Source organism: Thermobia domestica, chromosome 1, assembly GCF_964235325.1.
Source record: "Thermobia domestica chromosome 1, izTheDome1.hap1.1, whole genome shotgun sequence".
Classification (NCBI taxonomy): Eukaryota; Metazoa; Arthropoda; class Insecta; order Zygentoma; family Lepismatidae; genus Thermobia; species Thermobia domestica.
Window position 1 is genome coordinate 302493695 of NC_137454.1, and position 26903 is coordinate 302520597.

The following is a 26903-nucleotide window of genomic DNA, read 5'->3' on the forward strand; positions in this document are numbered from 1 at the left end:
GCTCTGTTTCGTTTCGAAAATCGTATTAAAACTTTCACTGGAAGAGAAACGAAGAATTACTGATTTGTTATCAGAAGATAGAAGAATCTGCGAAATAAGTGTGTGTGCATGTGCGTTTCTGTTACAAAAAGAAAGAAAGAATTACATAGAATGGACAATATCTTGAAAGATAAATGCTATTTAGAGGATTCCACTCTACTTGGAAGCTTTGCTCAACTGTCCGGGAAGAATTACTGCCCTGGCAATCCCTGTTTGCTTTGTACATTAAAACGCTCAGTAGTAATACAATGGTCACAAAACAAAACTTGAATGGAAAGACTGTTCATAAGTAAGGAATTTCAACAGAACATACGTCAGGGGCGGATCTAGGACCGACTTTTGGGAGGCTGTGGGTTGTCATACTGCTACTTTTAAGGGCTCCAAACTTTGAGATGGGTTTTATTTATATATATAAAATATGAAAGTTTCCTCTTCTGGGGGGGGGGGGGGCGATCGCCCCGATCGCCCCCCTGGATCCGCCCCTGACATACGTAAATAGTGTCTTATGGCTACTTAATATATGTTTCAGACATACTTGCTGAATTTCGAAGCAGAAAGAACATCACAAATATTCCCACATATATTGTTAAAGGAAAGAGAACCTTTCCACCATTAGAAAAAGGCAAAATGGCCCACGGACGTCACGAAGATGACACACATTTTTCTGACTTTGGTGATGTAACAACTATTATTCTTTGGTTCGCCCAGGTACCCATTTTAACCCTTAATTACTAACCATTTGTATAATTACATTATTACTAACTTCGGGTGTATTTTCACCCTATATTCAATGCAGCAGTCAAATTTCTGAAGTACGTACACTTCCACCGCCACTAGCACACTGAGTGGTAAGAAAAATTTAAAATACACCGAAGGATAGTTTTGTAGGTGCTAACTTCTTTTGGCGGTAAACGAAAATAATTTTCTTAGGTGTTTTTTCACCCTATGTTAGTATTTAAGGGTTAAAGAGGTTGTGGAACGAAATTACATGTTTGGAGATGGAAGCCTTACCGACTACGTTATACCGGTTCTTTTGAAATAAATATCTAATGTGTAGAGGATAATTGATATCTTCATCATCATCTCAAGTCAGCAATTTTTCATTGGCTTAACATACCATTACACTCTTTCCTATCCTGAGCTAGACTCTTCATTTTCGTGTTCTTTTTCTTCCCCGCATATTATACTATTTGGTCTGTAAATTTGAATCCCTGCCTTTCCTTCTTTCATTTCTTCCACAGCTAATATGATTCTTCCATGCCTCATAATGTGTTCAATCGTCCCGTATCTTCCTTTCGAAATAGTTTCTATCATTTTCAACACTCTTTCACTTTATACTTCATCCATTCATCTAATTTTAACATCTTTCTAAAGCACCACATTTCGAAAGTTTCTATTCTTTGTTTTTCCTGCTCTCCTAGAGTCCATATCTTAAGTTCATACAATACCATACTCAAATACGTACACTTTAATTAGCCTTTTCTTAAGTTCTATACCAATATTTCAGGTTGGAGTATTCTGTTTCGCATTAAATGTTTTCCTCGTTTGAGCTAATCTCGTTTTTATATCTTGTTTCCACCTATTCCTTGCTTTTTTTGATCTTGTTATTCTTTGTGTGACCCGTTGCTGAATTGTTGCTCCTTCTCTCCCTCTCCATCTGTGTCAATTGTTGACTTCTGTCTTTTGTACAGAATATATGTTGTTCTTCGCTCCTTATAGTTTATTTCTGATTTCTTCAGAATCTTATACATTATGTTTCATTCTGCATTATCGAATGCTTTCTCCAAGTCCACACATGCTACCTGTAGATTGCTTTCCCACTCAAATTCTTTCTTATATCGATCCTCCTAATGTAAGCATTACTTCCTACATTCTGGTATTCTTCCTGAAACCAAACTGATCCTCTGCTAGTACTTCTTCTATCTTGGCCTCTGATCTCCTACAAACTATTTTTTGTCACAATATTTCTAGCAAGAATAAGTTAGCTTATCGATCTGCGATTTTCGTATTTCTCAGCAACTACTGTTTCTGGTATTGCCCTGTTCATTATTGCACACTCTGAGTGTCTGGAGCCTTCCTTGTAAATGTTGTTAATTAGTTTATGCAATCTACCTTAAACTTCAAGGCTTATGCTGATGGTGTAAATCTGATAGGGGGTGATGTAAGGACAATATAAATAAATTCAGAGTTTTTATTAAACGTCTGCAGGAGCATGGGTTTAAACGGACTCGTCGTGACCGTAATAGTGTAAATTATGGTTATGTTAAAATTTTCGATATATTTTATCAAATATTGTTTTCGATAACGTGAACACTTTCAAATGTCTAGAACCGATACTAACAGATCAAAACCATATCCACGAAGAAATTAAATCAACTTTTAGCACTTTACCCTCCTGAAATATTACGCCCCAAACATGGCATCAAAATCACAAACTTCAGATTTCGGACCCCATAAATCTATGGTGCCAGTAGTATCATAGGTGTAGATATTTCTGCGGACTTTTTGCATGCAATAGTATTCAGCACAGAACTTATAACCCTCCCTACTTTATGCCATTCCAAATGACTGTCTCTTTAAAAGTGTAAATTTCTGCACTTTTTCTAGTGATTTCATGTATTGGTTCGCAACCCTACATATTTATTTAGAAGCAAGAGTGTATATTTTCCGTGTATCTCAGTCTCTCCTTTAAACATTCGTTTTTGTTTGGTGTTCATCTGATTCGTACGTCCTCAGCAACTGTAGTTTTCGTAAACGCTTGCAAATGCAAAAATTGGCACTCCACCGACAACAAAGATGGCCGCCATTGAGAAACATTTGTATATACATACCACAACGTGAATGATGTTATTGACCTTTTCATACACACGGTTCATCACATTCCAATTTCTGTAATTTTCGGAGGTGGTCGAGGAACCATTTTCGCCATCTTTGGACCACTTCAGATGGATTGATTTTTTTCTTATTTTAACCATGCGACGAGGGGAATTGACTCTAGTTAATAGCAAAATCTAGTATTCATCTAAGTGTTCACACGAATAATTACACGACCATTGTAATGGACACGAAGACAGAAGAGGTTCATATTTGTTTGCCAGTGTGCTGTACACTCATGTCCAAAATTATTGTCGTATGTCTATAAATATGTTGTTGTAGGAATATAATTTGAAACGAATTCACCCGGTATTTCTTATAATGTTAGTACGTGTATAATCGGCAAACACATGTATGTGAAAAATTTCATTTTAAAAGAGCAGTAAATAAGAACAATAAAACGAAAATAAAACTTTCTTGTCTATTTAACAACATTTTGTTTTACTCATTCTAATTTTCGTATTTATGTACATAGTGTTTACAAAATCCAAAGCAGTAATACAATGATAATGTATTTACGGATATCAAAGCATGGTAACATGTCAATGATCTGACACATTTTCCCTTTTTGTGAAACCAGATTAAGAATAATGATAACGCTACACGCTCTTTTCTATAGTACTTTACAAAATACACAGGAATGAAAAAAAAATCGATTTTGTTTAAAGAGCTAGATAAAGTAATTGAAATGCATACACGAATGTACAGAGTGATCTATTAAAAGAAGAAGGTAAAAAAAAGGAGGGAAGTGAAGGGGAAAGTTATTCGTTGAGAAGACAAAACTGAATTTGATTTCATTACAAACAAAGCGAATTGTAACAAAAGGGACCAATTAGAGAGAGCGATGGTATGAGCTGTTTGTGGAACGCACAAAAGAGAAGATGACGAGGAAAAACAGGTGAATTCTATGGGGACGCATTGTAATTATCGGATGCTGACGTTAAAGAGAAAATTTTTGAAAGGAAATGAGAGAGGAGAGAGAGCCTAAAAGAAGGAAGGAAATCTATTTAAAGGAAGAATGGAATAATAGAAAGTTTTTCTTCTTACGCCATTGAGAGCTTGTCTGTACTATATATTATGACTTGCAGCAGAGATGATCGATTCATCGTTTGATCTATATTTTTAAATAGAAATCCAACCATGTCTTACGTCTTTATTAACTTAGTGTTAAAGGAAGGTTTTTACTAGAATATAGCTCAATACGTTCAACTTAAGGACATTAACTTTCGTAATGTTACTGGTATAAAGAGTTCTTTGAGAATAATGGAGCAACCAATAAAGGAATACTTTTATGTATATAAGTTTAACATTACTAACTTTGCAACTACGTATCATCAAAATAACGGATTATACTTCAAGTTCATTACTTATAATTTCTGTCAACGATAGTCACATTGAAGGAAACTAATAGATGGTTGGAAAGGTTTCTCGGATTTTAAAATATTTTAAGGTTTTTATATTAAGAGTGAAAAAATAAAGAAACTTTTAAAAAAACAATTCTTTCATAGAAGGCACTAAACGTAGAAGATATGTTCTCATGTTCGAACCAATGTTCTTTTACGCTCTTGGACGGCACTAATTATGAAACTATGCATTTTTCTCACACGCTAAGAAAAACTATTTTCTTATTTTGAGTTGAGCGATTTTCCAGTTTAGTGTCTCTTACAGCAGCGAGGCTATACAAGACATGGACCTACAGTTTAATGTGGGAACCGAACCTCATGAGCTTTCGTGGGGAATTTTATTTTGATGTGAGGATTAACCTCTTACAGTTTGGGGTAAAATGAAGCATTATGACTAAGACAAAAAGCATAAAGAGCTTTTCTGGACACCAAGGAAGTAGTTTGCTATATTGGCTTTTACATTGAGTTTTATAAAAGCATTATTTTAAAAAAATGTGGGTACTATTAATATTATTTTCTTAACTTTCTTTTTTTTATTTCATAGATTCAATTAGTTCTTGATTGAAATTTAGGAGAGGGATATTATACAGGGTGGCCCAAAAGTAGGTATACAGTCTCGTACTGACCACCTCATGGTATTTTATATAATTTACTTATTGTTACCCATACAAGTACTGACTTAGTTTCTTTATTAGATCTTATTTCTGTAATCTGGAACCCATCACAAGAGCAATACAGACACCAACTGGAAAAGGTCCAATCTAAATTTATCAAATACTTGACGTACAAGACAATTGGAATCTATCCATATTATGAAAATTATCTAACATTAATAGGCAACTTCTGTATCCCTACACTTGAACAAGGGCGAAATGTGACAGATATGATTTTTCTCCATAAAATAGTACAAAACGAATTTAATTGTACGGATCTCATATCAACATTAAATTTTCATGTCCCGACACTTAAAACTCGTGCTAATAACTCTGGTCTGTTTTATTGCAAAAAAGCAAGGACCAACGTATTATTGAAATCGCCAATTTGGAGAATGTGTTCTACATATAACAAAATATGTATCAAACCTAAAGAAATTGACATCTGCAATATGAACTCTATGTTTAAGAAAACTATGGTAAATGTATTATGTACTACACCGACACTATAATTGGGCTTATGCCTGTTGTGTTGATGGCAAATAAATAAATTATTTGTTTTTATTCTTTTTTCACTCATAATGCCAAACTTGATCAACGCAGGACTGTATACTTACTTTTGGGCCACCCTGTAGTAGTCCCTGATACATAATTGTATCCATTAATACACCCTAGTTATATATTTCATGATCTTAAAATTTGACGAAAGAACCCCTTCTTCTCCTTTTAACGCATTGTGGAAGTAATTAACTTCTCCACTAGAGGTATGACATAAAAGTGTCGAACTAGCGTGAAACCACTCCGCCTTTTATTGAAGTAGTGTTTAATTATCTGATGTTACTAAGCATATACGCACTTTAATTTCATTAGCAAAACTGAATTAATTTTGTATTGAAGTGATAAACTAAAGCAAAAATTATGTATAAATATTCTACTGTCATCGGGTTTACGTACTTATACAAAATTTCAAAGCTATAGTTATCCTGTTAGGTACGTGGGATTTAAGTTGCAAGATTTGATATTAACAAATAGGAAGAAATCTAGGAGAAAAGGGTTATAAAAAAAGATCCATATATTAATTGATATAAAAATATTTGCAGCTACTTTTAGTAATCTACATATTTCCATCTTCTATCCCTTAAACAATAAACAGAGTTATGATATGAAGTTATCGATCCTATGCATTGTATATTATATGTGTACTAAGAGTAATTCCACGTTTTGTATTTGCCATCAGTGTGTGTAATTAGTGACATCATGACAGTTGGCAGGTGATGTTTCACTTGTAGCGGATGTGTTGATAAATGTTGATTTTTTTTACCGTAAGTGCTTTTTTTTTTACTACTTTTCATTCTTTTGCTTTGAATTATTTATTACCCAAATTGTTTATACTATTGGCTTGCCAGTGATTATCTAAACTCTACTTCAGTTTGTGGTGTGTTTCCCGTTTTACGTGGAAACTAAATGGTAGAAGTGAAAATATATAATAGAAAAGTTCATCATATACTACAGTTAATACTCTTCTCCCGAAAGATTAGGCATAATAGCTATATCTGTTTGTTCTACATCTAAGATGATATCTTCTCGTCAGTTCGATAATATCTCGATTGATTTGAGACAATTTTCAATTTTTCCCTATCCTGATCCCCTTTTCATTTCCATGTACTTTTTCTTAGCTTTCACTCTTCCCTATCCTGAGCCACACTTCTCATTTCCATGTACTTTTTTTAACTTTCACTCTTCCCTATCCTGAGCCACATTTTCTATTTCCATGTACATTTTCTTAGCTTTCCACTCTTCCGTATTCTGAGCCACACTTCTCATTTCCATGTACTTTTTTTAACTTTCACTCTTCCCTATCCTGAGCCACATTTTTTTATTTCCATGTACATTTTCTTAGCTTTCCACTCTTCCCTATCCTGAGCCACACTTTTTTTTTTCATTTCCATGTACATTTTCTTAGCTTTCCACTCTTCCCTATCCTCAGCCACAATTCACATTTTCATGTACTTTCTTCTTTTCTACATCTTGCATTATTTCGTACGTATATTCAATCTCGACCTTCCTATAGATATATTTCTTTCTGGATTTCTCTTCATAGCTAATAGCGTGATTTCTCCATATATTATAGTGAGTCCAATTATTCTATTTCTTCTTTTCGATGAGAACAGTCTCTGGTACACTCCATTTTTCTCCTACCTTTTGCAACACTATTCCATTTGGTGTCTTATTCATTCATTTCATTTTCAACTTTCTTCTATAGCACCACATTTCGAAGGCTTTCATTCTCCTTTTTACTTCTTCTCCTAGATTCAGCGCTTGACATCCATACAACGCCACACTCTACACGTATACTTCCATCAGCTTTTTCTTCAGTTCTAAAACGGTGCTTCTATTTCGAAGTTTTTCTTCGGCTGAGCTATTCTGGATTTTACTTCTTGTTTTTACCTATTATCGCTTGTTATAGAGATAATAATATAAATTTTTATTAGGGCTGTAGGGAAAACAGAAACGAAAAGAAAGTTAATTGTTTTAACCATTTATTTGGGCACCCGATTACTTTTTGAAACCATAAACTGTAGCAAGTTTCACTTCCATGGTTACCAGAGCTCTGGAATTTTGTACAGATACGTATACTGGATGGCAATATTCATGTAATTTTCACCCTAACTTATTTTCTGATTGTAAAAGTTATTAGGATAAAATTAGTAATTAAGTGATTAAGTTAATATATTATTATTAGGGATGGCCAAAATTTTCCGGAATCCGGATTCCGGAAATTTTGTTTTCCGGAATCGGAAAATTTACTTTCCGGAATTCGGAAAAATTCCGGAATTCGGAAAAAATCCGGATTTCGGAAAAAAATCCGGAATTTGGAAAAATTCCGGAATTCAGAAAAATTCCGGAATTCGGAAAAATTCCGGAATTCAGAAAAATTCCGGAAATCGGAAAAATTCCGGAATTCAGAAAAATTCCGGAAATCGGAAAAATTCCGGAATTCAGAAAAATTCCGGAATTCGGAAAAATTCCGGAATTCAGAAAAATTCCGGAATTCGGAAAAAATCCGGAATTCGGAAAAATTCCGGATTTCGGAAAAATTCCGGATTTCGGAAAAATTCCGGAATTCAGTAAAATTCCGGAATTCAGAAAAAATCCGGAATTCGGAAAAATTCCGACGTTCGGAAAAAATCCGGAATTTAGAAAAAATCGGAATTTTTCCGAGATCCGGAATTTTTCCGATTTTACTTTCCGGATTCCGGAAAGTAACAATTCTGGAATTATCCATCCTTAGCTAATAGCTGTTAAAAGAGAAACACAATAATGAATAGGCTATATATACTGTATTAATTTCTTGTAGTTGGATATGTCTTTATCATTTACGTAGACAATTGCTACTGCAGTTATTTACTACTTTATGAGAAAGGTCTTATTTTCACACACAAAAAAGTCGCCGGTATGTCTCAAACATTATCGCGTTCCCACCTGCAGCTGCTCCAAAGCACTGCAAACTACTTTCTAACCAGGCGAAAGGCAGTGAAGGAAAATAAATCTCAACAAATATTCTAATAACATTCGCTTATTGTCAACATACCTACAGTGAGCGCAGAAAGTGTTCGTACACCGTGCATACTTTATATTGAAAACAGCCAGCATGAGAACGGGAGGTGGAAAATATATATATAAGCAGAATTAAGACTACACATTCATACATTTTATTTCTATATACAAGAGAAAGGCCAAACAAACACAATCACTGTTTTGTTCAGAAGAAAAGAGAGAATTCCTTTTTTGTAAACGCAAAAAGTCACCGTACAACTGGAAGACCAAGAGTGTTGAGTGAACAAGTTAAACGTTACATTATTAGGAAAAGAAAAAAGGTTCCAAAAAGTAGTGCTGTGCAATTGGCAACGGATCTGGAAACACGCAGTGTTAAAGTATCAGCCCGTACAGTGCGGAATATTTGCAGGGTATCATGGTCGGATAGCCAGGAAAATGTTCTGGGTGAACAAGACAAATCGTATAAAGAGATTAAAGTTTGAAAAAGAGTATAAAGATAAGGGATCAGGCTTCTTTCTGGAATAGGGTCATATTTTCGGACGAAAGTAAATTTAATTTTATCGAGTCCAATGGGAGGCGTATGGTATGGCGCAAGGTGAATACAGAGATGAATCCTCAAAATCTCGTTCCTAAAGTAAGACACGGAGGAGGGTCCGTGCTCGTCTGGGGTTGTATGAGTGCCTCAGGAGTGGGTCGTCTCCACCTTATCGATGGAGTGATGATCCACAAAGTGTATATTAACATATTAAAGGAATATCTCCATACTAGTGCGCAGAAGATGGTTCTTGAAAACAATTTATTGTTCAGCAAGACAACGACTCCAAACATACAGCGGAAAATACTCGATTGTGGCTACTCTATACAGGGGCGGATCCAGGACGGACTTCTGGGGAAGGGGCGGTCGGCAGTAATACTGCTACTTTTAAGAGCTCCAAACTTGTTATGGATGGGTTTATTTATATATAAAATAAGAAAGTTTCCTCTTGTGGGGGAAGCGATGGCCCCAATCGCCCCCCTCTGGATCTTCCCCTGAGGTTTGCTATCTTTCTCAAAGACTTACCCTTCTTATGCACTTTAATAATTACTTTTCTTGTCTCCTCATTTGTTTCTGTTCAGTTGCTTCCCATTTCGACAGCCCACCGTGCAGTTTTTTCACTCCTATTCACAACTAAACTCATTCTGTTACTCGTCATGCTATACAGAGGTGTATACTCAGGTGAACATTAGTGAACCCCAGTTGTGGTATCTTTGTTTCGTATTCGTACGTCAGGTGTACGATCACTTTTTGCGTCTACTCTATATATTTTCTACGGAATTTATTTACTTCTGACCATTAAACTTGTCTTTGTGGTTATTTATTGATATATTCATAAAGCTTAGTTTTCATTATTCATATTGTGTGTGTTATTACACTTCTTAAATTTTCTGTTTCTTTTTCGCAGGCATTCTCGTTTCAATAGCATAGGTGTACGAACACTTTCTGCGCTCATTGTATGTACAGTAAATACAAATTTATAATTTTTGACTTTACGAAGTATACAATGTAATTGTTCAATAATTAACATAAGCAGGCATTCATTAATTTATATTAATATAATAGTTAACAAAACTAATAAGCGGGTGATTGATGACTCAGTGGTAGAGTTTTCATCTATGGTATTCTAACCCAGGACATGTGGGTTTTCGATGGCTAATTTTGTGTTCGAAAATTTTCCCGGTGGTACTCTTGGTTCCCTTTCTTATATTTGTTCCATCATCACTCATTAACGAAGTTTATCAAAACTCTATAGCCATATATTCATTCTGTCCGTCAGTGAAACAAACAGTCTCAAGAACTATCTGATGGATTACCAATCAATTTTGGCCATGATGTACAGAGTCAATAGTTAAGAATCGAGTTCCCTGATGAATGTAATATTCAAACCGGAAGCGGTACAAATCAACCATTTCCGGTTTTAACGTTAATCATTATATAGTAAATATGGTAATAGATAGCGAGAAGCGGTTTCCAGTAATCGACATATATAACATTCATGTAGATAGAATGTTACCCAGTTTGTGCATCTGCTGAAAATAATGAGCTTAGGTATTTAGAGAGCATTTTCCGCTTTAGAAAATGTGTGCTTGGTAAAGAATGTAGAGAATTAGCTGAGTCAGGCACGTAGCTAGAATATGGTAATAGGAAGGGGGGGGGGTCTGTCACGAAATACTGTGGTTATTTACCAGCGGCTCAATCATTCTAAACTATTTTATTGGCAATATATATTGGTTCGTTTAGCCAAGATTTCTAATGGGGGCATGATATGAAATACTGTGGTTACACACCAGAGGCTCGATCAATCTAAATATTTTACTGACAACATACCCATATTGATTGGTTAGGACAATAAAATGAGGATATATTAGTAAGTATTTTAATAAGAAGCTATGAAGAAATCTCGAGTAAAAGAATATAAAAAAAGTATTGAAAAAGATATCGTCTTCCGAGGTCATTCGAACGGTGTCGAGAATTTTGCGTCTGGGAAATTTGCGCCCTACCTCAAGAACAGGGAAAATTGCGCCTGCGATGTACCTCCACCGGGAAGTTTGAGCCCTGCGAAATAAAAGAACCTACTGGAGCTTACGCATTTCCTCGGAGGGGCTGACATTACAGCATAAACAATCCTCCCCCCACAACCATGCCATTTGTGATTTATTTTCATTGTGGCTATATAAGGGGAGAATAAACTTCAATATAAGCCAAAAGAACACAACGGATCAACGCAATCACTGCTTCTTCCAGAGATGATTTTGGGGGAACACTGGCCTCCCCAGAGCTCTCAGAGTGCCCCCTCGGAGGAGACCAAAATAATACGTCTATAATATAATAATAAATAGAATAGTACCAGCAGTGATCCCCCTCCGGAATACTAAATGTGCCCCCCGGAACATTTTTCCTGAAAGAACGACTGAACGCAATTGTGTGTTTGAAGTGTAATTCCAGCAAGTAAACACACTGTACATAGTTTTCTTGATAATATTACTGAACTGATTTTACATTCACTTTACATTTTCTTTTCTATATTTTGTGTCCTGAAAAGCCAAACAACTCGCAAGGATTGTGAACAGAGATATCTGGGTAGAGCCAAACAGCCTTTTGTAGATTAAATTATACTCTTTGATTATATTAATAAATAATTATATATCAGTCATTTATACGTTTATTGTAAATTTTGTAGTATAATGAAAAATTGTATTTGTATGGATTGCCCTTTAGTGAACGAAAATTGTATTTTTTTTCATTTGTTCGGAATATTATAACGGATGGAGTAACTCACTGAGACGATGAGAGGCAAGCCTAGTTCAAGTGCGAGTGGAAGTTACTTTACACAATACAATAAGAAGTTGAATTGTAGGGTGCTAACATCCCAGTGCAAATATATAGCCGGCGCATTTTCCCCTCTTTTTGGGGTAGGGCGCAAACATCCCAGTGCAAATATATTGCGAGCGCATTTTTTCCTATTTTTGTGGTAGGGCGCAAATTTCCCGGGCGCAAAATTCTCGCATTCAAGGAAAATATAATGTCCGTGAAGTTGACAAGCCACTTATGTCAGACTCCAATTTCGACTTTAAACGTCGCTAGTGCTACGTTAGTGTTCGATAGTGACGCAAATCGTTAGTACTCCAACTGCATGCCAACACGCCCACTTCTAAGAATCATCTCAAAAATGAGGTTAACCGTTAGAGTAAGTAAGTGCTCATTGGTGCCATTAAGATTAACGTTAAAGCCTCCATCGTACGGCCCTTTGAGTAATAATAACACCACGTTTTTTGCTAGTCTCAATGCGTCCCTATATTCTCGCGAACATTCTGACGTGCCCAAGTTAGTTACTTTTTGGGGGGGGGGCTATTGTTTATCTGTTATTGTTTATTGTTTATTACTAGTCTGCAGAGTAGTCCTTACATTAATATGCCATTGTCCTTGATAATCATTGCGTATTTACAAGCAATTTGTTATTACTGTTAGAAGATATCAAAAAACAACAGATAAAATCTACTACTTAACGGTTCATATTTTTCTTTTACAGTACATAAACGATTAATAATAATAATAATAATAATAAGACTATTCCAGCATAAAAGTTATCAATTGCATCACACTGGCAACAAGCGACGCATATTTTAACTTCATAAAAAATCGTTTCTCACGATTTTCTGGAAAACTACGTATGATAACATCTTCATTATGTCAAGTTGTTTATCTCAGTGTGATATATGTCTTACCTCTGGACAATATCACAGTAAAACAAAAATTAAATATTAGGAGTACATCGTACTTTTGGACTACATCTCATTAACCATGGGAAGATTGAGTAGTGTATACTTTAGGATGTAAGTTTCAGCTTAACTTGCATCATACATTCTTAGGATTACAAAAAGGAAATTTGTTCGTTTGCATTTGAACAAAATTCTTAGGATTACAAAAAGAAAAAATAATTTTTCCGAAATCCGGATTTTTTTCGAATTCCGGATTTTTTCCGAATTCCGGTTTTTCCGAAATCCGGAATTTTTCCGAAATCCGGAATTTTCCCGAATTCCGGATTTTTTCCGAATTCCGGATTTTTTCTGAATTCCGGATTTTTTCCGAATTCCGGATTTTTCCGAAATCCGGAATTTTTCCGAAATCCGGAATTTTCCCTAATTCCGGAATTTTTCCGAATTCCGGAATTTTTCCGAAATCCGGAATTTTCCCGAATTCCGGAATTTTTCCGAATTCCGGATTTTTTCTGAATTCCGGATTTTTTCCGAAATCCGGAATTTTTCCGAATTCCGGAATTTTTCTGAATTCCGGATTTTTTCCGAAATCCGGAATTTTTCCGAATTCCGGAATTTTTCCGAAATCCGGAATTTTTCCGAATTCCGGAATTTTCCGATTTTACTTTCCGGATTCCGGAAAGTAAAAATTCCGGAATTGGCCATCCCTAATTATTATGTATAATTCTGTTATGCAACCAAAAACTCTCAGGAGTTGAGATGTACACTCTAACTTTCAGGGGCTTTTTCGTAAATGACGTTTGACGTTTCAGATTGTGAAGCTACGATAAATTCAAGAATAAATTGTATGTCAAATGCATAATAAAAAGTAAAGAAAATAACCGTAAAATACTGCTTAAACTATGCTTTTATAAAATGTACTAAAATTTAGAACACATATGAAGTAAAATGAAGAAATTATAGTAATACTGAAAGTATTTGGCGCGATTTAATGTTTAAGTGATATCCTGATTCGAATAAAAATTTAACTGTGGAAGAACACGCAATGCTTTCAGACTTACTGTCATTTCTACATTTTACCACGCGAAAAATCTCTGTTTCAGTGGATTTTATAAGACTATTTTATGATTGTTATCATATTAAATACTTAAATACCATTGAATGTAATTAAATAAGTACGCAATCATTGTGGATAAACTAACATTCCTCTTAACAATGTGTTGCAATGCCTTTCTACATAAAGCAATGATGAAGACAATATATTCACTAAACACGTTAATACGATATTTGTTTGCTTTAATCTATTGAATTTATTAATACATTAGGTTTTTTTTTAGTCTTAGAAGGCAAGCTCAAAGTCCGTCACCTTCTCTTAAGTATAAAATAATCAAACTATGTAAACTGTGATTATATAAACTGTAAATATGTATAGCGAAATTGCAATGTATTTCTTTCTTGTTCATGTAATATAAACAATTGCTGATACAAGTGATTATACCATTGAAGATGCACTTAGGTTCACGAAAGACCCAGAACAGGGAAAACGTCTGAACTGATGCGTATGCATTGGCTAATCTAGCCCGGGGCCGGGGGGCTAGGTCCCTCAGTTTTTCGAGCGACATAAATAATTGAAGCTATTATTTATACATTTTTGAAAGTTTATAATGATCTAATGATATATCATTCACAGTCTGGGTTCTGGTTGCCCCCCCAGTTTTCACCTTCTAAAAAAACCTCTGTGTGTATGGACTTTCAGCTACGATTCGGACAAGACCCCCCCCTCTCCAAAGAGAACACTTTTTGCGTTGGGAACAGAAACTGTTTTCTAGCTGCAGTGTTAAGGATACACCACGAAGTGATAGACCATCAACAAGAAAGAAACAATGCAGAGAGGTCGCGGTGTCAGTGGAAAGATCACCAATGAAGTCAACTCGCAAACTCCTTTAGCGGAACTTGGTTTCATGGTCAACTCCGCACAAACACATAAAACACGACTTTAAATTACATCCATATCGACCAAAATTTGACAAGAATTATTTGACAATGAATTAAACCGAAAGAAGGAGACATGTGACGCACGTTTTCAGGTACTCGACACTATACCAAAACGAGGAAAAGTGAATTTTAGTGATGAGTGCGCCATATACTGAAGCTCCCGAGCAAGAAATGTTATTTTCTTGTTAAAAGATAACCTTTATTTTTTTTATGAGGAGATTGAGAATAACCCTTACCATGTTATAATATGGGCTGGTGTGGACAGAAACAAAAAAGCGGTACAAATATATTTTTGATGGGACTGCCAACCAACATCGATATCTTAATATCCTAATAAACTAGTTCATTCCCCTTTTGGAACTCGACAGGTGATGGGAACATACTGGTTTCAGCAGAAATGTTGCCGAACAACGTTATTCTATGAATTGAAAGAAGCTGTGAGATTTGCTTTCAGATGGGTTTCTCCAGCAACGCTGAAAAGAATATCCTACAGAACCAGCGACATATTATTTTGTGTTCGGAACACGATGAGGCCCATATTGATGAGTTATACCTTTAGACATAAAAGCAACAAGTATCCATTACACATAAAACTCAATCAATAGTATGTTATGTACGTACACTCATGTATAAAATGATTGTCGCATATCTATAACTGTCTTCTTGTAAGAATATAATTTGCTAATGATTTTGCAGGGGGCTTTTAATACTGATACTATGTGTGTATAATCGGGAAATGTATATTTGTGGTAAAAATTACAGGAAAAGAATTATAAATACGAAATGTAGAGTGAGTAAAACAAAACGTTACTAAATGGACAAGAAAGTATTATTTTCGTTTTATTGTTCTTATTTACTGCTCTTTTGACATGAAATTTGTCACATACATATCTTTGCCGATTATACACATACTAACATTATAAGAAATACCGGGCGAATTCGTTATTAAATTATATTCCTACAACAACATATTTATAGACATGCAACAATAATTTTGGACACGAGTGTACATTTATAGTTAAAATTAAAGTTTGCATAGTTTGAATATTTAGCACTTCAAGGAAGAGTGACAGGACTTTGTACCCACCTTGTAGTTGATATATCATTTCCGAAGTTATCTTAACAGTGGAAGCACACAAAATAAATAGTTTTTTTTTTTAATTATTTCAAGTAACTTTCTCGAATATCAGACATCAGTTGTAAATCGTAATACTTACATGGTCGGCACTTGTAGGCAATCTCGACATATTTCCTGATCCCAGGACAAGGGTCTCCACCGAATGTCTTTGGAGACGATTGGAACTTGCACATCCTCTTCTTTTGGCAGGCTTCCACCACCGTCTGCAACAGAGAGTACTAAACACGTCATTCAGATCAGCTGTCGAACAAAGCCATCAAGGATAAATAATCATAGAGAAAACAACAATAATACACATAACTTAAAAAAAATTGTTTTCTTAAAAAGTGTGTTTTTCTATGTGCAACAGTTAATACATAAAATATGAAAGAGCAATAGAATTCAAAAATGCAATGTGAGAAATATGTTTTTACCGCGCACTAGAACATATTATCTATATTTCATGATGCAGTACATAAAAGAGATGCAGAAACAACACTTGGTACGCAACTCTTTTGTAAAATCCTAATAAATACGCCTAAAAATAATGTTACGTTTAAAGCGCTGGTTTCAAAACTTGGTGGTCACGCAGCCCTCTACTTTTCTGTATGACTTTACTAAAGATTTAATAATAATACCTGCCAATTTCGATTTTTCTGTATTATTTTAAAAGGAGTACTCAGCAATTTACGTGTATTGTTTTAAATCAAAAAAATATATGAAATTGAAATGTAGAAATGAATACGAAATAATGGGCATATTTTTGTTGGTGATCTCACATGTGCAGTTTAATCATAGTAGCGAAACATTACGTTCTGTATTTTGCTGGTAACTGCAGTTTCAAATTTTGAATAACACTTAAACATGAAACCCATTTGACACATGAAACCTATCCTGGAAGAATGAATAGAAAAAGACCTAGAAAATGACAATATCAAAACAATTTACTACATTAGTCTTATAGACCAGATTGCAATCCTTTAATTTTATATATTAAAAAGATACCTATAACTTTCGGTGGTAAGCACACTCATAGAGGAAAATATTGCCGAAGAGATAATGTAGTACTCTAACACTCAAAATATTTTACATTTCTTGTCAGAGAGCAAAGATAATTTGAAGATACTCAATTGGGAAAAGTAGAAAGTCTATTTTCAAACTATTAATGAAAACTCCAACAATCTTTTTCTTTTTTTTTCTTTTCTTGTACGTGTTCCCTGTCTCAGAATAAAACGATTACATTGTGTTTAAGGCTGAAATATAAATATATGATTAATCTAAGAAAAAAAATATGTTCCAAACATCGAACATGGGTTACTCGTCAACAAACCAGTGACTTGAAAACAGTTGAGACTTTTTTTTTCTGATTATTTTTTTTTTATTCATGGCGCAATTAATTGTGGTATTTACATTATGAACTCATACATCAGGAAAGCAAGTAAAGAGCCTTTAACATATCAAGCTCATATAGCTATATATCTCCTGAGACGCAATTCTTGGTATACTAAAGAGAAAAGCATACAATACATGGCAGTTCAGAGCATAGGTATAAACTCTGAAGTACAACTAAGGGACCCACTGAAGATCGATACGTAAACCGGGTCTTAACATGTCAGAGATTGAATTCCATGAAAAACTATCAATGAATTTTTTCATAAAACCCAGTGATTTCACTCTAAAACTATCTAAAATTTGTAAGAACGGAATAAATATCACTCTCAGTGGGCATTATAATAAATGATTTTAATGGGGATTTACATGGAAATTACATTTGAAACTATAGGTATTTTAGAAATCTGTCTATAAACTCGGGTTAAAAGAAATATGATATAAGAGAAACATGACACACACTTGGCTCAGTGTCAGCTACAGCTAATGTCGTGTAAGGTATTGCAACTACTTGTAAAATCAGTTATCAGAATCTTATAAAAATGATTATGTACTGTAAAACTCTTCTAGTTTAGATGAACGTCTAATACAAAACGATCAATAACACAAATACCCAGTTCACGGAATAACAGCTTATATTAAACATACTTTTTATACCTTGATTATTTTGGATCAATCACATAATCGAGATTTTTAAAAAAATATATCAGCTACCATATAGATGCAGATATTATAGTAAGAAATATAGTCTTGCCCGTATTGATTTAGTTTGAACCATTTAGTTTGATCTACTGTTCATTTGTGAAAGATATCTGTCCTAACGAATAAGTTCCATAGAAAAATACCTATAACTTTCGGTGGTATCCACACTCATAGAGGAAGACTTGTTATCAAAGAGATAATGTAATAATCAAATGCTCACAAAACTTTTACATTTACGTAACAAATATTGTATACCAACTATTTATCAATGATGAAATTTTATTTTTTACATATCATATGGATAAATAAAATGTTTTCTTTCTTCTTCAATGTATAGAATAAAATAGTTGTAACATTTAGGTAAACAATTGTTATCAATGTAAATGGTAGTGTCTCTGTGTCTTCGCGAATTGGTGTAATTTTGTATTGATGGAATCTATTCACTTGTTTGATTGAATAACGGCATGCTTTTATATGGTTTACTAATTTTTGAAACTTATAGAAACTTTTCGTATTTTTCCACGTTTTCTTATACAGCGTGTTTGCAAGGTGGCAACGCTAGAAGGCGATTGTTATACTTGGTTAAGCGATTGTTGTACTTTTGGCGAGAACTTGTAGAAATTAAAGGTTTCATTCTAGTTGTCTATAGTTCAACATTTCTTATATACATTTTCACACATTATCACTGTCAACATGATAGGTCTAAGTGATTTTTTGAATTTATAGCTGTATAAAAAAAAACACTGAAAAACTAAATAGTGCCATAAAAGTTATATGATTAGTGGTATCATCAGTTTTCCTAAATTATTTTCTTTATGTTCTGTTTAATTATTCAACATTTAAGTATTACAAAATAGCATTTAATTTAAAGCAGATATTACTCTTTCACTGCTTTTATTCTTTTTGAATTTTGTAATATTCATAATACACAGCCCGACAATTATATAATGAGACTGATTTTATTGTGGAGGAAAAAATGTTAGAAAGAAATTACTTTATGCTAACAAAAGACGTAACCTTCGTCTACGAAGTAGCAATATTGCATCTCTGTATATTAAGTATGAAGGGAACTATGACGTCACATTCAGTCAAGGGCGGGAGATTTATCACGGTAGTGCCATGGAGCAGGAAGCAAACATTAAATTCTGTTTTAAACTAGGCAAAAATGCTACCGAGACTATGGAAATGATGCGACATATGTACAGGAATACTTGTTGGTCTCGTGCACAGATATTCAGATTGTATGAGCAATTTAAGAGTGGTGTGGAATCAACTGAAGATGAAGCGAGACCTAGTCGTCCAATTTCGGTGCATACGGAAAATCTCGTCATAAAAGTGAGAGGAGTGCTTTGCAGAAGATTGTTGTGTGACTAAGACTGTTGGCAGAGGAGTTTAATATAAGACGGAAAACGATTCGTCATATTTAGTACAAGATTTAGGCAAGAAAATGATTGCATTTATGTTTGTGCCCCATTCGCTGCAAGGGTTATCACAATTGCTCAAAGCAATATAAATTCTGTAAATTCATTTAGTTTCCGCAGTGATGGAACAATAAAACGCCAAGTACTGAATGGAAGTTACTAGCAACTCTAGAAAGTAAAAAAAAAAGTGTGTTTGCAAAAGTCGAAAGTAAAGAAAATGCTGTTTTCTTTTTACATGATTTATTCACCATGAATTTTTCCAGAGGGACATCAGCTCACTACGAATTTTGTGTGTGTTTTGGAACGTTTATGGAAAAGGATTAGACGTATGCGATCTGACTACCACTCAATACCAGATAGCTGGATTATGCTTCATTACAATGCGTCCGTGCAGGAGTTTTTAATCCAAAAGCAAATGTGTGTACCGAATCACCCTTCCTATTTAGCCAATCTATCCCCTTGTGTTTCCAAAACTCCATTTACCGTTGAAAGGATCACTTGTTGGCGATGTTCAAAATGTCCGAAGGATTGACATAAACTCTTCAGGACATACCGCAAACAGATAAACAGAGGTCGTTCCAGTAGTTACTCGACCGTGCGACCCGTTGTATCGATTTAGGAGGGATATACTTTGAATAAAAAAAAGTACCATTAAATTGTCTTGTAGTTATTTCATTCAATAGAATCAGTCTCATTATATGGGCGGTGTTACACAACAATCATTCAACACACAACGAGTTAGTTTTGGGGAAATCACAGTTAGATTTCTCGACGCCATATTACCTTATGTAGGTTGACTTTTCTCTTCATAGGCGACAGACCGATCGCAAACGCGTTACCACGATTTTTTTGAGTATGTTCCTCACATATGTTCGAACCCTCCAGCAGGGTTAACTCATTTCTTTAAATTTTGTGGGTTGACTGGTTGTTGCATAACACCGCCCATATAATTGTCGGACATTGTAAATACTACATCTTGAAACTGAACGTGAAAGTTTTTAACATGTGAATATAATCCATTTTTAAAAGCAAAATTCAGAAAATTGCTCTATTTCGATTACTATTGAAATTTTTTCCTCTCTCTTCATCTCATAAAACACACTCTTGTGTATCTTGCCCCGATATGTGTCTAGTAAGTTGAAAAATATCTGATCGTATTAGTTTCATACAGTATTTGTAACTGTAGCCGAAGTGTTATTATTATTATACTAATCTGTATTTTGCGACAAAGTAGAGCAATATTGTCATGTACTCGTGCTTAACATGAATAGGAACACAGTATCAGCAAAAACGATTGTGAAAAGGAAATTTCTTGTATAGGTATATATGTTTATTTCCCATTGACTTCTAAAGCTATTTCATTTTCAATAACATCAAATACTCGAAAAAGGAGGGAATATTTTAATTCTAATTATTATTTCTTGTTCTACCTTGTAGCCATGATGCGCATGGTCTGGCTTTAATCCCTGGTAGTAATTCAGAATTTGCGGAATTGACTCAAATCATCAAGTAATGGGAAACTACTTAAGTTAAGAAAGTACTCGAATGAGAGTTTGAAATGGTGATCAAGCTTAGATCATCTTCTCTGAATTGATGGTGTGTAACTTAAAACTTATGACCCCACTGTCACCCATCCGAGAATGAAGAGAATAATGAGAATACAGATATTTCCCAGAAGACTATTGTCCCTTCTTTCACCTAATCACGATTGGAGTGATTTATTAGAGGACATTACCCAAGGAAATCTTGTGAAATTTCGAGGCGGTTACTAGCATCCTTCAAAAGAAGAGTAATGGAACACTTCCTTTGTGCGATTGGCCCATCTCAGAATGTATCTATTTATAAACAAAAATCTAGTTAGTAGTCTACTGGCACATCCAGTGTCGAAACCGAAGGGTTAAGTTTAGTTTCCCCAAAGGTATCAGAAGATGCCCGAATACCATTAAGTGCAATATCCACATTTGACAATAGCCCGGCAGAATCAAACTCACCTAGTACTTTTCTGAGACTAGGTGCTCAAGCCCAGTTCTGCTTATCTTGTGTGACTGCAGAACTAACATATGCATTACCGGACTCAAATTAACTTGCAATCACCATTTGGGAGTGTAACAACTTCTTATACCCCGGCAGGAAAACTAAAAGGTAACCCAAACTAGAAATCTAGAAATGTCGGCAACCGAAGTCGATGTTGTGATCACATATCGTCTAGTTAAGTCATCTGGCTAGCCACACTTTCGTTAGTTGTAAAGCTATTCAGATTTACATCTTATTCCCTTATTATAGTCTTTTTTTAGTAAAATTCTATCGATAGCGATAGAATGGAATTTTAAATTCGTTTTAGTTAATGCAGTGATAACTAAGGTTTCCTCGTAGCCTATAGCAACTCCTGGGAGTTAGAAACTTCTGTCACTGCCCATATATTTCAACCAAAGGTGATCACAATATAACAAAATACAAATTTATAACTTTTAACTGTGAAAGTTGTCAAAATATTATGCTTACGCCTACACAACAATGAAAGGATTATCTAGAATGCAAGGTCTGAGCTTGCAAGATTTGGCAAAATCAAAATAGAACAACACATTTATGTTCTCCAATGTGAAATATTATTCATATTTTCATTTCAACTCAACTAACATTAATTACGTTGGTCCACAGCAATTTCCTTTATATGAAATAATTTCTATGGATAGATTCTTGGTTAATATAAATAGTAAAGAACCTCCACTATTTTATATAAGTGATAATCTTGGTATCCATACACTGGTTCTCTGTATGACAACGTTTTGCATACACTAAAACTAAACTAAGATTATTACTAATATACAGTATTACAAACTTACAGTAACAGAACACAATAAGAAATATTATATATCCAAAAAAAAATATGGTCTCTTTTATCCAGTTTATGTTTAATTATTGAACATTACTTGCTCAAACAATTTAATTCTCAACATTCTCCCCCTTGCATTGCTTTTTCAATTATCGAGTTGTTGGTAATCCTATTCTTCCTTTTCTTTCCTCTCCATTGTTTTCTCGTTCTAGTTTCTCTTTTCCTTAGTAATGTAAGTCTACGCAGCATTTCGTTACAAACTATTACTTTTTGACAAGACAATTCGTCATTTTATTTGCCATTATCTCTTATAACATCTTCACACCATCATTACACTTATTTCCTTTCAATTCTTTCATACCGAAATATTAGCTTCTATCACTTTACCTGCATGTATTGTAGCACCTTCTTTACTTTCATCTTCAGAAAGGACATTAATTCGTTGTTTAACGTTATCTTAATACATTGTAACACATTATTTAATTTAATTTCATTGGTTTAGTTTTTTCTCTTACATTAACCATCACCTGCTTACTAGCAATATCGTTGGCCTTCACATCCTTCCATTCATTTATTGTTCGTGATTTATTCATTGTCATCGGTTTGCATTCTTTTCGTCACGTTTTCAATTTATTTAAACATACAGTTGTATTAAAATTTTTCGATTCATTTCAACATATTAGGTCTACAACTGTACCAAAATTTTATAAACTTTCTTAGCAGAAATACTCGTCCTGTAGAAATGATTGTACGCTAAATGCTGAAGTTATAATGTTACATAGCTTTGTAACAGTTTCATTTCGTTCAGAAAACAAGTCCTCGTTCAATAGTAATCACCTCGTATTTTGTTGATCAGCAAGTAAAAGATCATCTATAGCTATAGTAAACTTGCCTTGGGTATGTTTTTGCCCTGCATGGATTGTGTCTTACAATTCAGAATTATTTAATTCTTTTATTTTAGATTTAAACAATCTTGTCTGTTGATGTAGGTTACAAGCTTTTGCGATGTAATTACACTGACTACGTATTAAGCTGCTGAAACCGATTTCCTTTACAGGATAATGATTCAATGGATGCTAGTGTCCACAAACATAACATTTCTGTACTTTTGTCTGATTACCATTCGATACAATATTCTTCTCTACGTCATTTACCATAGTAGATGGATTTGAGTTGGTATTCCAATGATTATGTTGAAAATTATCTTTACAAACAGCCTCCTCTTCCTTCTTTTTGAGTTTTTCTATCCACAATTTAAACATGATATTTACCACCTTCTGCAACGTTAATTCGTCTTGTATGCTTTCCATCTAACGACATGTAAACATACTAACTTATCTAGTGAGGGATATTTACATTTGCAACATATACTTCTCCGTTTCTTTCTTCTTTCTCGAAAGGTTTAGCAAATGTAGCTTCATTCGTGATCTCGCCATCTTGTTGAATTGATTTATTTGAATTATATATTATGAATATATTGAATATATTATGGTTTGGCCTACTCAATACTGTGGGATAAGATTTGAATCCGAGGTTCAAGCTTGAAACAAAATCAAAATGGGACAATACATACACGTACTTTAACGTAAAATATTATTCTTTATTACACTTGATACCAACTATTAATATCAATTGCCCTGATTTAATCAAGTTTCTTCATATGAGTAACTTCTACAGAATCACTCTTTGTTAACATATATTAAATACATTTTACTACCTTATCTTCAGATCACTAAACCTGTTATATCTATCCTAATGCTTTACACGTCAAAATTGTACTCAACTTATGCATTGCTAGCAGCATTACTGAAGAAGAACATAATCCATTTCCACTCCCATTTCATTTAACACCTATAAAGTGCTAGATTAAAATCGCAGGTATAATCCGCCTCGGCTAAAAAATTGTTTTAATTGTACCAAATTATGGTGTATTACCTTATTATAGTAGCAGATATGTTCTTAATAAACACACTATTCACTGGTTATCTACAGTAATTATCTCATTAGCGAAGATTGGTCAATTATTATTTGCACAATGCTTTAAATCGCATAAGATTATAACAGAATAAAACCCTATTTGAGAACAAGATTAAAAAAAAAACTTTCCCGATATTAATTAGTTAATGAATTTACATATTAATTTTTATATTGTCTTAGTTATATACATTAGAAACAGATAATATTTTAATAGTTCATAAGGTTTTCTTCATCCTTAGTTTCGTTAAAACGTATTTCCAAATCTTCGAGAAGATTCTTTTTTTTTTCTTGTCTTATAGAGATGGAGCTCAATTGTTTTAAGATAAATATTTTTCATTTTTATACTGTATACGATTTACGATAAAATTACGAAATAATTAGATGAGTAAATACCTAGGTAATAAAAGCTGTGTAAAATCACTAAAAATTGCACTACACTAAATTCACAAACGTTTCTTGCCATCCTTGAAAACTCAAACCTTAGGAACTCAATTGCTAATATTGTAAATGCAAATTATGTTTCTTTCCTTTTACCGCCGTGAATCTTCTCTGGATACTCCCGTTTCCTTCCATTTCCACATTCCACTAAATCTTTCATCATCATTCACCTGCTTTACCCTAAAGGGCACAACTGAAATTCTTCATATCACTTTTTCCTTTTCTTTTACCCAGGATGTGTTTAAATTGAACACTTCTAGCCCAAATAATTTATCTATTCGTACAAAAGCAAAGACTTTTTTTTTTAAATTCTTGTTGTTCCCTGAACATCTTTATGGAGAGCCTTTGTATTGAAAATCACAAGTTTACAATTTTAGAAAACTGTCTTAACCAAAGCTAATTAACACGAAGAGAACTGAAGAAACCTATGTACTTTTGGCTTGTTACAGTTAAAGAGTCCAAATGTTCTTCTGACTAACACAATTGGAAACAAATGAAAGAAATAATAGGAAAATCTGATTTAAACTACTTGCTGAGCAAAAAAAAAAAAAAAAAAAAAACGTTTATTGTGTATGTATATATATATATATACATCAACGTGTAACAGTTTCGCCAACTATCCACTTTGGCTTCATCAGACACCATGAATACACAGGTAGTGACAGATTTAATATCAGAGACAGCGAAAAAAAAACCTGATGGCCTATCATAGGCTACTACAGCCAATCCCCTTTCCCTCCCTCCTGTTTGTACCATATTCACTCGTATCTCCTAACTAGACCTAATCAAATTTACAAAGGGGCTCAGTGGTAGAGGGTTCACCTCCGAAGCTTGGGGTCTCTGGTTCGATCACAGCTCGCGCCGTGTGGACTTTGTGGTGGACAAACACCGTGCTCCTGGGTTTTCTCGGGGTTCTCCCGTTTCTTCCCACTTCCTTCATTCCACCATTTCAGTATCTCTCATCATCACTGTCTCTTTTAGCCTAACCGGCATAAGCGTGGGACGTAAAACTTAAAGATTTCATTTCATTTTCATTTCAAATTTACAAAATAATGTTACAAATAACTCTTGAATATGGATAATAAAGAAATGAATAATATAAATAAATAATACTACATAAATAAAACACACTAATATTAAATTTACAAAAATAAACTTGTACAATTAACTTATTTAATCTTTAAGGCTCCTTAAAATTTACCCCACTGCTCATCAATTATAAGTTCTGAATTCCAGTTCATGACTCTATTGCCTTCTATTTCAAGAAATCTTGCTTCTTTCCATTTACTGACTAACCTTCTCTCTTCTTGGCACAGCACTACAGGGGATTGGCTCTAGTAGCTTATGGTAGCCAATCAGGAATCAGGGGGATTTTTTCACTGTCTCTTATATTAAATCTGTCACTACCTGTGTAGTCATAGTGTCTGAGGAAGCCTATGGATATTTGACAAACTGTTACACGTTAATATATATCAGTATTACAGTAAACGTATTGTTTTGCTCAGCGAATAGTTTAAATCAGATTTAAGTATGTTAGAAGCAAAGCTTGTACAATTGAAAATATTACAAAACAAAAATTTTTAACATACAATTTTTTAAGCTAAAAAATTACCATATTGCAAGCATAGTTTCAATTTATTTAGTTTACAATTCCATTTTTAAAAATAAATGTTTTGGTAAATTTTGTGTTTTTAAAGTTTACACTATACTGTGATAAATTTCTTGCTGCTTTTAAACTCTGCACACATACTATCATCAATTTTATTATTTCTTTTAAAATTTGTAGAATCATTTTGATAAATATGTGAAGGAATTTCTTTGCTACATAAAGGTTATTTAGCAATATAAATATTTCTTATATAAATTCCTCGATGTAGTCATTACAATAAATTTAATCGATTGTGTAATGAAATTATGTTTTAAAGAAATACAAATTTGCATAAGTGCGATTGTGAATAATATTGTAATCTTAACTAAATAAATGCTATGCTCGAAACTGAATAATGTAAACAAATACATATGCAATACTGTATATAAAGCAGCAAACTACTTTCACACATTCTCAACTTTAATTTAGTTAATTAAAACTTTTTATTTTTTTAAAAAAAAGTGTCGACAAACATTCCATCGAAAAACTAAACACATTTAAAATGTCTAAAAATAAACAAAAAACAAACATTACTGCGTAATTCTGTTCCATAACATATGATACAACCGTTAACCAAACATTGTAATAGTAACAAGTCCTAG

At 33.9% G+C, this 26903-nt stretch overlaps 1 protein-coding gene across 3 annotated transcripts in view; it reads right to left on the reverse strand.

Moving 5' to 3' along the window:
- Positions 1 to 26903, reverse strand: part of LOC145661745 (uncharacterized) — a 575920-nt gene that overhangs the window by 88784 nt on the left and 460233 nt on the right. For 2 of the 3 annotated variants that reach the window (XM_081727086.1, XM_081727082.1), the window contains exon 3: positions 15994 to 16132. In XM_081727086.1, the coding sequence (XP_081583212.1) occupies positions 15994 to 16132 (139 nt within the window). The remainder of the gene's footprint in view (positions 1 to 15993; positions 16133 to 26903) is intronic. The other variant, XM_081727084.1, reaches the window with a different exon arrangement.